The sequence below is a fragment of the Coenobita brevimanus genome, chromosome 74 (genome assembly GCF_032717465.1).
Source record: "Coenobita brevimanus isolate Jiangsu-jjx chromosome 74, ASM3271746v2, whole genome shotgun sequence".
Classification (NCBI taxonomy): Eukaryota; Metazoa; Arthropoda; class Malacostraca; order Decapoda; family Coenobitidae; genus Coenobita; species Coenobita brevimanus.
This window is the reverse complement of record NC_137027.1, coordinates 34,229,478-34,244,227: the sequence shown is the minus strand read 5'-3', so window position 1 is coordinate 34,244,227 and position 14,750 is coordinate 34,229,478. Positions and strand designations below refer to the sequence as shown.

Sequence of the window (14,750 nt, the reverse complement as noted above, 5' to 3'; positions counted from 1 at the left end):
GTGACAAGCGAACGTTTGCGAAGTACTATGATGGAAAATAATGTAGTATACGTGTTTTTTGCCGTGAAAAGGCAAATGTGACAACAGTGACGGGAAGATCGCCACCGCGCTGCATGTCGGCCGTGCGCTCCATTCATTTGAGCCTTATTTTCAGTGCTTATTGTACAAATACGGATTCCAAACAACCTGTACGTTGTTGTATAAAGTGTACGGTGACAGATTGAGGCTGTGGTAGAAAGAAAACCGGGTTTCTGGAGGTGTGAAAGTGAAGACTTTGTTACCCAACTTTGCAAGTCTTCACAAGTCCTTTGGTAGTCCACGAAGGCTCAACATGTGTCTCAGGAGAAAGCTGAATGTAAGTACTATATGCCATAAAAATTTTAATGCTCTAGGGTTAATCTCTGATTTTTGGCAAATATTTTCCCACAGGTACTCAGACCCCGCTACAACCCCGCCACAGCGGGGGGGTCGGGCGTACACAGCCGCGTTTTAGGGGTTAAGTGTGTGGAAGAGTTTTTTTATTTGGGAGACATGTTGTGTGCTGGAGGTGGGGCTGGAGCTAGCTCTGTGGATAGGGTGAGAAGTGGTTGGAAGAAGTTCAGGGAGCTCTTGCCTCTCCTGACACTGACAGGACTTTCCCTATGTGGTATGGGGTCTTTGTATATCATGTGTTTGGAGTGTAATGCTGTATAGTAGTGAGACCTGGGCAGTAAAGGAGAAGGATATTCGCAGGCTCAGACGTACAGAAATGACTGATTAGGCGGATGTGTAGTGCGTCCCTGCGTGCAAGGTCTGGGGGGGCTGGGTTTACAGTGGAAGAGTTGAGAGGTAGGACGGGACTGGACCGTATTGGTGCTGTGATAAGGAGGGGTAGATTGAGATGGTTTGAGCATGTGGAGAGGATGGGGGATAACAACTGGGTGAGGAAGGTGAGAAGTGTTAATACTGGTAGTGGGGTTATGAGGGGTAGACCGAGAGAGACATGGGACAAGGTCATTAAGTGTGACCTCAGGGTTAAGGGACTGAACAGGGAGGCTGCAATAGATTGTGCAGCATGGAGAGCCACCATTAGGTGACCAAGGACGATGCATGCAAGCATGTTGGAGCCTTTAAAAATGAAACGAATAGTAGTGAAAATTTTGTTCCGCAGGAAAATGGTTGCATTTATCTTGGCGTATGCTCCACAGGCAGGCCTGGATGAGGTAGAGAAGGATAGATTTTGGGATGACTTAATATGTTAGTAAGTGGTATGGAGGATGATGAGATTGCAGATTTGTGAGGGGACTTAAATGGTCATGTAGCTGAAGCAGCTCAAGGATATGAATGAGTACATAGGGGATGTGCATATGGTACAAGAAATGAGGATGGAGAAAGGATACTCAAGTTTGAGGAGGTAATGAACACGAGTGTGTGCAGTACATATTGGGAAGAGAGAGAGAGAGAGAGAGGTTGATTACTTATGAGACAGCAAAAAATAGCAGCCAGATAGACTATTTCCAGGTCAGAAGGGCTGATAGGAAGTTAGTGAGGGATGTTATAGTTATAGGGAGCGAGAAGTGTGTGCAGCAACACAAGTAATTGATATGTGACATGGTGCTTAAGGAGTGGGTGATGAAAAAGAGGACCTATGCACCTAGAAGGAAAATATGGAAGCTGACAAGCAAGCAGTAAGGGATGCCTACAGAGAGATGAGGAGAGTGGTGACTGAACAGGGAGACGTTGCAAGAAGTGTTAATGAACAGTACAGAGCCCTCTACAGCAACCTTTTGCGAGTTACTGATTCAGTGTGTGGATGGACCAAAGGCCCACCAAGACATAAAGTAACTTGGTGATGGGATGAGGGTATAGAAGCTGCAGTTAAGGAGAAAGGAAGGCTTTACTGGGAATGGATGAAGGGTGGTAACAGAAAGGAATAGTTGGCTGCCAAGCATATGGGTAGAAAAGAGGTTTACAGGGCTAAGGCGAAGTCCGAGTTGCAGAGACTCTTACTTGATAACCTAAACCATGTGGAAAGGAATATAATATTCAAGGTGGCAAATCAGATGAAGAGGGAATACGGATATCATTGGTGAGCAGTGTATGAAGAATGATGAAGGAAGGGTAGTGGTGAGCAGTAGGGATATTAACCCGTTAACTGCGCATGGCAGTTTTTTGGAGGTGTCCGTGATGCACAGACATAGGGGTAAAAATAAAATTTTCCAAAGGCCAAATTTTGTCTTAGGAATCAAGAGAGCACATGCCAAAGTACAGTATATAGTAACGAAATTTAGCTCAATATTTACCTTGTTAATGCCATGGATGAACATCGAAGTGTCAGATTCCCTATTGGAATGTATGGCTTTCGTTTTCTTTTTCAGTTTTGGTTTTGAAGGCTCAAACATGCTTGCATGGATCGGCCTTGGTCACCATGGCACTATATTAGAAATTCACTTGCGCAGCCAGGGCTGTATTGAGCAGTCACACTCGAAACAGCCCAGGCTGTATAAAGCAATTAACGGGTTAAAGATGCATGGAGAGAGCATTACAGCCAGTTGTTGAATGAGGAGTTTGACTAGGACAGGGAAGGTTTGGAGCCAGCAGATCCAGTGTTTGTCCCTTGGCCCTTGATTGACCCTGCTACTGTGACTGGGGCAATAGGCAGGATGCAGGTGGGGATGGCAGCAGGTGTGTCTGAATTGACAGCTCAAATACTGAAAGCCTCACATGATACAGAATTGAGGTTAGTCCCTGACCTGATAAATATGATTATATATGAATATGTTGTCCTCTTTGAACGAAACAAAACAAAATACTGTAAGAGTGAATGTCACCCAGAAGCAAGATCACCGAGTGACTGAACTTGTGGATGAATGCTCCCTGCCTAAGAATGATAACTGTGTGGCTAGCTACCAAACTTGTAAACACACTTCACTCTTATGGTAGTACTTCCTAGGGTCAATGGTAACCATCCATCCACAAAAACTTGATAATTAAAACAGAAATATATATATACTGACAGCACGTGGAACTATATAGATTTAAATTATCTAAACCTGATAAACTCACCAGGAGACTTGGTTTGCTGGGGGCTAGTAGAGCCTTTTGGTATGGCTCCAGTGGTGAAGGGTGCAGCAGGAAGGGCAGCAGGAGGTGGGGCACAGGTGACCATCCCAGGTGGGGTAGTGGTGGCCATGCCAGGTGTGGCAGATGTGACCATGCCTGGTGAGGGAGAGGTTACCAGAGTGGGTGGGGCAGCAGGGGTGACCAGGCCAGTTGGAGGTGGGGCAGAAGTGACTAAGGCAGGGGTGCCAGGCCCAACCATGAACACTGAGCTAGCCATCAGTGGTGGTGGTGGTGTCTGGTACATAAGAGGAACTCCAGTCAGCTGTGGTTCTTTCACAGCTGTGGTAGACACTGCCTGTGGCTGTGGCTTTGGCTGAGATGATGGTGTCTGTTGCTGTGGTGCAGGACTAGGCTGGCTGGTTTTTTCCTGCTTTGGGTCATTCTGGATGTGAAGTGACTGTTTGTCAGGTTTCTGAAAGGACACCAATAACATGAATGAATTTACAGTCCACAATATATTACTTACCTACACAGAAACCTATCGATCAGTAATATTCATACCATACTAGGAAAAATTATCAACAAAATCAGTACACATACAAGGCATGATCTATCCATACTTGTTAAAATCAAGCATTGAATAATAAACATTTTTTTTTTTTCCACTTCACTACAACAAGTTTGTCCTAAACTGAGTACAATGGAATTCCTAGGCAGGAATAAAAGTATTTACAGTATACTAAAGGGTTTGACAGACATACTTGATAACATCTTCAGTATAACTTACTTCCAACACTAAAGTAAAATCAATTAAACTCTTTTTCCTTAACTTGGTCTAAAATTGCCATATCTTTATCCTGAATGCTGCGTTGCAACAAGAATAAACTCTAGATACTCCCTGAGACATGCCATGGAAAGGATGTAGAGCCAATGCATCATCTATTTCTGTCACCAAGCTATGTGAAATAAACTGAGAAAGGATGAAAATCTAGTCCAAATTAAAGAGAAAGAATTAAAATTCTCATCACCATAAACAAAATATCCGTTTCTTTACCTGCGTGAGCCAGAGTAATCGGGCAACTGACAAGGTGGGCAGTGCTGGGACCTGGAGGTCACCTGGAGGGAGGGCATTCAGGGGACGCCCTTGATTTACCATACCCAGCAGCTTCACTCCTTCCTCCTGTAGCAGAAATATCACATGCAATGACCCTTCTGATTACACAGGTTCCAGTTGCGATTTTTGCCATTCATGTGGAGACATAAGCCCTACCATTATCCTTTCTGGTGGGGAATTGTCCCAGAACCTACAGTGCAGGCATGCAGCCTTCATGCTGGGCAACTGAGTTTCATTTCACGAGTACTTGCCTCCCTCTTCTCACCAGTAGCAGGAGAGACAGGTGGACATTTCGTAAACATGATTGATGCGCGCGCGCGCACACACACACACACACACACACACACACACACACACACATAAAGGAGCAACACAGAGCACCGAAGAGCATCGGTGCATCAACTGCTTACAGTAATGACTGCCTGGGCAGAATGCGAGTCAGCTCACTGCCGCTGCATTCTACTGAATATCGCTAGCCAGGGAAAAGATCAAAATTCAGATTTCAAAGTAAGGTTTCCACATCTGTAATGTCAAAAAATTACAATTTAACCATTCATATGTTGGGGACAACCTGTATACATGGTTGGGGTGATGAGAGACGTAAAAACACGGGTAATGGAGAAAGCGATGATGTTGGTAATGAAGGGTGATGGATGGATTATCTCAAATTTGGTGATGCTGATGATACAGTACTACTTGCAATACCAGACACATGCTTGGTAGACTAAAGCAGAGTTTTGTAGATGTCTGTGAGTGGTGTGCCTTGAAAGTAAATGTAGAAAAGAGTATAGTGATGGTTACTGAGAGAGAAGGTGACTTCCTGTGTGATGTTACAGTGAATGGAGAGAGACTAGAATTTGTGAGTGTTTAAATACCTGAGTAGCTAAGAGAGGAAAATGTGCAAAAGAAGTGGACAGTAGAATGATACAAGGAAGGAAAGTAGCCAGTGCAATGAAGGCCTTGACAGGAAACAGGCTTGAGTGTTGCAGCTGCACAAGGCTTACATGAAGGAGTGTTAGTGCCAACTTTGACATATGAATATGAGACTATGGTGTGGCATGAAAATGTAAAGTAAGAGCAATGGTTATGGGACTGTTGAGGAATGTACGAGGAGTACAGAGAATGGACAGGATAAGGAATAATGTGATTCATGAAAGATGCGGAGTGAGGAAGTGTGTGGACACCAGAATCGAAGAGAGTGGGCTGAGATGATATGGGCAAGTGGAATGGATGACAACAGAGTGGTGAAAAAGTTATATCTGAGTGAATTTGAATGAGGGAGGAGGCAAGGTAGGCCAAGAAGAAGGTGAAGAGATATGGTGGATTGGTGGATGAGCATCTGAGGAAGAGAGGTGGGGAAGTTGGTGAGGCTAAGGGACTGACAGGAGATCGAGCTGACTGGACGAACTTTGTGTGAAGAAATGCATGACCAGGATTTGACACCCCTTTTTAACGTGACAGTGTTTGGATTGACTCTATTGGATAGGTATCTGTGAAGCTACAGTATGTGGTGAAACCTTTTGGCCTATCAGATGGAGCCAGGATTCCGTGGGCAAGATGAGTGAATGGAAGTGTGGCCCATTGAACTGGGAAAACTTTGGCTGTCTGGATGCTGCTACTCCTCACTCCAACATAGGGTGGGTAAGGGGGTCCAGTTGATTGACTGATTGACGACGACGATGATGATAGTGATGGTGATAAGCTTTTAATCACTTTAACTGATAAAGAGTTACTCCACTGCCTCACCTGCACCACCTCCCACCTCCACCACTCACCCACCTACCCTTCTACACCACCCTCTCACATACATTGCCAATCCTCCTACATCATCCATCCATCTACCACCCTCTCACCTACACTGCTGACTCACCTACACCACTTACTCCAGTAACCCTTGTCATGGTTCCATTAAACTTTGAATGGCGTGTACCCTCACCACCAGTCCAGGTGTCGATGTGGATCTTCATTGATCCCACCCTACCAAAAACATACTCCAGGTGGAAGTTTAACATTATGTAAAATTTTGTTCTTGTAGATTTTCCTGAGCATCTGGTGTGAAATCTTAACTTACATCTTCATGCAATAGACAGTATGGGAACCGACAGTAGGAATGTACTACACGAGACCCACTGCAGGTGGTTAATTCACAGGGTCACATTCTTAGGCACTTCTTAATTTCATATCTTTCTTGGAAATTTATTCTGCATATTACACCCACTATTGCTAAGTATTTAGTAAGGTAATATACGTTAAAAAAAAAAAAAAAAAAAAAAAGGTTACAAAACCTCCTACATGAATCAGAATACACACCATAATTAGGCACGTTGTTAGTTTCAAGCTTTCCAAGTTAAAAAGGTTCTCTGAAGTACATTTATATAAATATTGTTATCACCATCCTGGCCTCTTTCCCCATCGAGAGAGAGATAGAGAGAGAGACTTATAAACATCATTCTTACTAAAATGGGCCAAATGTATATACAGTATTTTAAAAAATACAGTATAAAAGTTAAATGGACCAACCATGAAAGATTTCTTCTGATCCAGAAGTGTCTTAATGGTCTGCTCCCACGCCACGATGGTGCGTGCAAGTGTGTCACGGTCAGGTAGGGTGTTCTCTGAGGCAGAAGGCAGCAGCTGCTTCATGCGACCAGCTTCCTCTGTCAGCCTCTCAACAATTCTAGGGGAGGATAATAAAAGATATGAGGGTATGTATGTGGAATGAGTTATACAGCTGGTGGATGATAAATCATGAAGACTGATACAAAACTGGAAAGAGACAAGAGAGGGTAGATGAGAAAATGGAGAAGTGATGTGAAAACACGTGGTTTACTAGTTCAGGAAAATACCTCAGTGCAAGTCCTTGGTGATAATGAATGGAAAAATATTACACATGCTATGCCCAAGGCCTATATCTCCCCCACATACTGATGGTTCTCGTTATACGGGTGGGATATGTTAACTCCTAAAGACAGCATTTTTCTTTAGCTATGTTCCACCCCAGCCGCAACTCGGGGTCAATTTTTCAGTTTATATCGAGGTAAAAATTTTTCTTACAGATTTCAAGAGCTTGAATTTACACACCTGAAAATGCAAATATCTGCCCCCTAGGCCTAATGGTTATCAGACAACCACCCATCAAAGATTACATGTCCCGCCTCGCAGTAACAGAAAACAGGAAAATATCGGTGCAATCCTAATTTTCACCGGGGGGGGGGGGGGGGGGTATTTTTGCTAAAGAGCCTCACCAAACTCAATGAAATCGATGTAAAATATGTTTCTATTGATGAAAGTAGGTGCAGGAGTCAGCATGAGGTCAGGCTGGGGGATGGGGGGATGGTGAGAGTAAACATACACAGGCCAATCATGGCAGGGAAATTGCCGCATCATATTCTGGACAAAGGATTGGGAGGAAGGTGGAGGTGGGGTGGGGGATCTCTGGTGGGGGTGAGGAGGAAAGAGACATCCCCAATGCAGGGGATGTGGTGTGTGGGGTATTATGGTGGGAGGAAACACACACAAAGCGATCATAGCAGAGAAATTGCCACGTCATTTGAAATAAAGGAAGAGTGGAGGGAGGTGGAAGGGGGGGTTGAGCAGGCATTAGACAGCCCCCCAAACGATGTGGAAGTGGTACTGGTGAGTAGTGGTGGGAGGGGACAGAGTGGGCAGTATCCAATCAGCCAGAGGAAGGTGAAGTGGCTGGGAGGTCCCTCCACAGACCTGGTTAGGGATCTTCCTTCCCACCAACTCATCTCCTAGTTTTGACCGGGTAGGAACCATTTACGTCATAAAAGGGACTGGCTTAGTGCTCAGCAGTTTTTGACAGACCTTCTATGATCGTCAGTCTTAGGACTCTACGTGACAAACTTGCAAACTGACGATCATCAGTCATAGTACTTCAGAGGTTAATGAAGAACTGCTCGGATAAGAGAAACTTGCAGAACGGAATGGGAAGGGGGGGACTGCAGACACTGGTCAAACAGGGTACATAACTTCTGGGAAAAGAAGGGTTAGGATAACTGACCCTGATCGCATCAATGAATTTGGGTCTAACAGCTGTATCCTTAAAAATAATCTCTTCCCTAAACTTTCCCTTCCATCGAAGGAGTTTTAATTTCCATCAGTATCCAAACAGATTCCCTTGGAAGAGAAAATGTTCAGGTTGGTAACCCTGTTAAGCTAAAACGACCCATCCTGCTGATATCTGGTATGGTGGAGCATTAGATTTATAAACTAATACACCAAAGCATGCAAATCTTGTGCTGGATAATGAAAGCACAACACATTTGAGATGTGGGAGGTCGCCACCACATCCAAACTGTTGGTTTGTATTCAGCCATAAATGACATTCAGGCCAACACCACAGTGGTGTTCACTCCGAAAGACAATACTTTGATAATCAATTATATTCGAGGAATATTAGTATCTTTAATGTTGTTATTCATAGATGTAAGAATCACTTGTTAAAATCCATCTCATGTACTCGCCAGGCAGCACTCACTTGTTTTTTTCTCAGCTGAAAGACATGAGCCGAACCACTCGTGCGACCTTGATGGCAGATTTTCCTTTTCCGGGCAAATTAATAAGCAAAATTTTTCTTGAAAAAAATCGTGTGATCCTGGCCATAATGTATCTGTCAGTGTCAGATCATATACGACTGGATGAATATCGGTGGTAGTACTTTGTCTGCACTGTTTGTCTGGCTGAACATCTCAGCCAACATTAATAACACTTTTAAAGTGCTACAAATAGCACTTAACCCCTTGGCTGTGACAGTCCCTTTAGAAGGTCCAATTGACAGGCTGTGCTATTCCGTTTTAAATCCACAAATCGACTGCAAGAGTTGCGCCCCGTATTTGGATGCGAGCACTTTGTATATTCATCTGCCCATGCCTGGGGTTACCAGGTCGTCTTTTTAGCATCCTCCACACAGCAGCATGCCTTACATAATCACATGAGCCGAGTTTGCTTCAGGAAGTCATGGTGTCTACGGGTGGTTCGCTGCGTTGGCCCCAGCCCTCAACTTCACTTGGGGATACCAAAAGAGGTGCTAGAGGTTGTATTCCACAGAAAAGGAGGTATGCACCTACTAGTGACAGCAGTTCTAGTGATTCTAGTGTGGAATATACTATAAAACCTCTGAAAAAACAAGCCAGCACACCATGCTCCAAGCAGCACCAACCCACCTATGTTACACCACCATAACTTTCACACACTCGTCAACTTCTAGCCCCTCTGGAAAAGTGATTAAACAAATGTAAATAAGTGATAGAGAGTAAATGTAGGTGTAAGTGATTAAAATATAAGGAAAATGAAAGTGTCTGGTGTAGGCTATGTAAGTATCTTTCACTGAGTTTAGCGTCATTTACTATTACCGAGTAGTTTTTCAAGGTTCAGTATCACACTATTTCATTTTATTCATTTTTTTTCATTCATTCATTGCCAGATGCCATGTATCCCAGACAGGGTGGCCAAGGGCTTAGAGTTAATTGTTTTACAGGGAGGGGCACTAATCCTCCACCAACCCCACTTGACACGTAGGGATGCCAACAGCATCTGGTGTTCCCAGGCGGTCACCCATCCAAGTACTAACCAGACATTTCATTTTATAACATTGTAAAATACTGATTTTGAAGTGCTAAGTGAACCAATTAAGATAATGCAAAGCAAGTGATGCGTACAGCTGTGTGTGATTGGGAAATGAAGTGTGGTGAGTGGTGGTGTGGGTGGTGGTGCATGACGGACAGCTACAGCGATGCAAAAAAAAACACCGAAAATAATGTTGCTTCCAACTCTCTCTATGGCATTGTAGGAGGATCTAAACATTCACTGATGTGCTCAGAGGTAAGAAGAAAGGTTTTGCTTTCTTAAGCATGTTCTATTTTTTTTTTTAATCTTGTTTATTAATACAAAAATTATTGCACTGAAAGTGGGTAACTTTTGTGTCGACTGTCGCAACAGAGGTATCGCTCTTACCACCTTAACCTGCCGCGTGCCGGCAATTTTTAGCTCTATGGGTCACTCCAGTGCCGGCCATTTTTCGACCTTTATTTTTTTTGGCTAAAATGATAGATTTTGATGTGGAAACAATGAATTTTGCCATTAAAATGCTCACTGAGGCTCGGAAATAAGTTTTATTGAGTCCTGCATACACGTTTACAGGTATAGCCACTCTCTCACACTCACCACATAAGTGAGAAAGCCGTTTTCTATGTAAGGTATACTCAGGTATTTATGCTGGGAAGGTATAACAATGTTCAGTACACTTTTCTGATTACGTACTACTCTAGCATCTATCACAATTTGCATGTCTTTCTCACTGTGAATGCATTATCTTGCACTTACTTGAAGACAGGTACAACCTGACTCCATTACGTACAGTCCTGGCACTTACATGAAGGTATTTACAACTTGACTTCACTATATAGTCCTTACACTTACAAGAAAATATTTACAACTTACACTTACATGAAAATATTTACAAAATGCCTTCCCTATGTACAGCACTGGGTGAGAAACACAGACAGAGTGAGGCAGAGCGAGCGTGAGGGGGGGAGCGAGTGAGTGTATGGCCTTGACAGCCTGGGGGATGGTAGAGGAGCAGTTACCTCACATGCCTGCCAGTTTTTACCCGCGAATCTTGAAAAATATGGTCACAGTAAAATTTTTATTTTAAACCTTTTTAAAACGGCACTGGCACTGGCCCAGGCATTATGTCAGACCGTTTTAAAACAGCACTAGCACACGCGGGTTAACCGCAGTCAGGGGGTTAAAAGTCAGTACAGTATAGCATTGTAAATTGTATCAACAAAACTGTAAAGTACCTTTCATCAACATTCTAAATATATTTAAGACAATAAATTACAAAAGAACGAACAAAAATTGGTAAGGGATTTTTGAAGAGATGGGTCATATGATTCAGTTAGCTTCCTATAATCTCGGCTGCTTGAAGGGAAGGCCTTGCCCTTCGAGCAGCTAGGATTTTTTCTTTAAATACCAGTTCAGTGAAAGGTGTCCTTCCCATGCAACTAATAGGGAAGGAAACGTTTAAAAATATGGGAGTAAATTTCCCATTCCCATGTCATCAGTTTCTCACAGTGCATGCTCATATAACATGACCTGCTTGTATTAAGAGTTAAGTTTACTACTCCGTGCTTATATTATAACCAATACCTTAGCATCGTGACTAACCTGTTAAGATTCTCTTCCACCAGGTCTTTTTTGATGCAGAGGTACTTAACTTCAGCTTCATGAGCTCGACGGCTGCTGCTGGTTAGAGACTCCTGAAGGTTCATGGTTTCTTCTTTTAGCTGCATGTTCACCTCTCTGAAAAGTAACAATGGAAAACAGTGAGAAGTCAATCAAAAAGGAAGTGGGTTGTATGAACAATGAAGACAGCACAGCAATAGCAGCAACCAAAAAATCCTGTACACAGTTCTCAGTACTATTGTTCTTTTCCTTAACCCTATTGTGAAAGAAGTGTTGGAACATATTCCAACTGCACGTTATCATTTAACACAAAGTAGCGTCCAACCAAAATCCAACTGCTCGTTATCACATGGTGCAGGATGCACGAAATAACAATCGATATGTTTGTTTTATAAAAACTTTTGCTGGTCTTGTTTACACCACTGTCGGGAAGTACAACAATTCAGTAGTACTGGGTAAAAAGAAGTATGTCAGTAGAAGGAATTATATAGGCTGCAAAATAAATGGTTCACAAACTGTTTTCATGACTGTGAGAGGCAGCTCCCACGGCCTGAGTTAGGGTAACATATTCGTTCATATAATCGTTCCTGAGCTACAGTGACCTTTTCTTTATTTATTTTTTTAATTTCTATTTTTCTTTTTTTTTCTATTATGATGATGATTTTTCTCTCTCTCTCTATTTTCTTTTCTTTTTGTTTTTTTTTTACTGATATGTAGGGAAAGAAATTATCTATAACTTTCTCTCAGCACAGTATCACAAAGCAAGTAGAAATAACCATTTATTTTGCCTCAGCTGGTCTTGTTTACACCACCAACAGGAAGTACAATTACAGATATCTCTCAATTTCTGGGAGGATTGTGTCCCAGAAAAGTTGTTTAATTTGAATTTCCTGTAATTTAAACAATTTCATCATCATTCATTCATCATCATTATCCGGACCTCCTTTGCCACCCTAGGACAGGGTAAGGAGTAGCAACATCCAGACAGCCAAAATTTACCCAATTCAATGGGCCACACCTCCATTCACTCACCAACCTGAACCCACGTTTCTAAATTTTAAATACTATCCAATGGTGTCCCACAGAGCACAGTCCTCTCACCCTCACTTTTTAACCCTTATCCTCCACAACTTGCCAACCCTTCACCTTCAATAGAAGTACTGCACTGTCATATGCTGACAGCTTGGCAACAGCTTCACAGCACTCCAAGACTCAATAAGTAGCAGCCCATCTCTGACTACCTATACTCACTAGAACACTGGCTCAGGAAAGACAGAATAACTGTCTCACCAAATAAATCAACCATAACTTTCCTGACTCCAAATTTATATAAATCTCTAACACATCCTCCAGATTCCCTCTTAAACCCCCACCACACTGCTTCTTATCAACCTGATTACCTTCTCCGAGTCAGTTTTTTTTTTTTTTTTTTTTTTTTTTTTTTTTTTTTTTTAAATACTAAGTTGTTTTTTTGTCATCAGATCAAGTGTTTCTGGGCCTGAACTCTTCATCACCCTCGTCTTTTTGTAATCTACACCTCTTTGGTGGGTGTGAGGGCGGCGATAAGTCACCAGCACTGTGGGAGGTAGACAGGCCAGAATCTGCCATTGCTGGGCTACGCACGAGAACTAAATGACTAAATATGCGGTATTTGGCAACTGCGGTGTGGCAGGGCTTGGCAACAGCTCTGGTGACATAAAGTTGGACTAAACATTCCCGTGGAAACCACCGACGCTTCCTCGTGCTTGATATTATGGCACAGAGACCCATCACCTCATATAAGGCAATCAGCATGGCCAGGGGTAGCCTGCATACCTGAATTGCTAAACATGTGGTATTTGGCAAATGAGGTAAGGCAGTTCTTGGCAACACCTCTGATGGTGTAGATGGAGAGCCAACGTTCCCGTGGAAATCAATGACGCTTCCTTGTGCTTGAAATTATGGCACAGAGACCCATTGCCTCATATGAGGTGATCAGCACAGCCAGAGGTGGCCTGCATATCACCTCATATGTGGCGATGAGCGTGGCAGGGGTAAACCTACCCCTCCCAATAGAGGCAACTGAAAATTCTAGGACTTACTTTGGACACAAACATCACCTTTTCTCAGCATATAAACAACATCACTGCAAAGGCATCTCATAATCTCAACGTTCTGAAGACACTCAATAGCTACACCTTTAGACAATGGAAAGAATCCCAGAAAACTGTCAATAAACAATTCATCAGAACAACTGTGAATAATGCTAACCCAAGCTAGACCCCAACCTTAACCCCTTAACCGTGGGGCGTCACTTTCGTGACGCTTGGGAGCAAGGGATCATACCGCGGGGCGTCGCTTTTGTGATTCTGTGTTATTTTGAATTCACCCGGGCTTCCAAGTGGGGGCTTGTATCATCTATCAGTACTGACAATGTCCAACACTAGTCAGCACTCCTAATCTCATCTGTACTCCCATCCATTGTTGACAATTTAGCCATTTCTCCCCGTTCTTGACTCCCCTCCCTACCCCCCCTCCATTACCCTATCCTCTCGCCTGCCCGGCCATGCTACGCTAAGTAAATCTTCCCTGGAATTTTTCACTGATTTCATCCATTGAAATAAGCCCTATGTCGTATTCTTATACCAAATAATATATACAAGAAAGAAATCAGGTAAGTGAGAGTGCCATACACCTGGAATTGGCTAATTATCACCTGACAACACCTCACGTGCACTCATTCGCTAATTTTCGCTATTTTTTTCCCCTTGAAATATGCCGTAGAATCTATTTTCGTAATAAATATACATGTAAGGAGGGAAGGGAGAAGCCTAAGTGATATTTACATTCACCTGGAACTACCTAATTTATAATGTATTGTCTAGATTTCCTGCCAATCATATCAGTGCTACACAAAGCTGTTTCAAGATTTAACATTGGTAGCTCTGATTATATATCTCCTAAGTAGGCCTCTAATCTATTTTCGTAATAAATATACATGTAAGGAGGGAAGGGAGGAGCCTAAGTGATATTTACATTCACCTGGAACTACCAAATTTATAATGTATTGTCTAGATTTCCTGCCAATCATATCAGTGCTAGACTTAGCTGTTTCAAGAAGTAATATTGGTAACTCTGAATAACCCCTAGCAGGCCTCCAGGCCCTCCACGCTGGTCCTCAGTTCAGTCTCATCTCCCGAAGCGAGAGTACGTATGTTTCTTCTTGCTGACTTCAAGGCCTTTTTTCACCCCCATGCAAATGGCCCTGTGACCTTTACCCCCTACTAAACCTCGTGTGGAAAGAGGTAAAGGGCTGACAATTGATAAAAGAGTGACTACGATCTTTCTATTGAGTAAAACAGTGCAAGTGGAATTGTAAATAATGTGTAAACAGCAGGTGAAAGTA

The 14,750-nt window shown here is 42.9% G+C and overlaps 1 protein-coding gene across 1 annotated transcript in view; it reads right to left on the bottom strand.

The window, feature by feature from the left end:
• Positions 1 to 14,750, bottom strand: part of LOC145407821 (uncharacterized) — a 262,418-nt gene that overhangs the window by 39,615 nt on the left and 208,053 nt on the right. Inside the window, exons 29-32 of the mRNA XM_080278678.1 lie at positions 11,348 to 11,482; positions 6,677 to 6,833; positions 4,097 to 4,222; positions 3,046 to 3,514 (exon numbers count right to left, since the gene is read on the bottom strand). Coding sequence (XP_080134804.1) covers positions 3,046 to 3,514; positions 4,097 to 4,222; positions 6,677 to 6,833; positions 11,348 to 11,482 — 887 coding nt within the window. The remainder of the gene's footprint in view (positions 1 to 3,045; positions 3,515 to 4,096; positions 4,223 to 6,676; positions 6,834 to 11,347; positions 11,483 to 14,750) is intronic.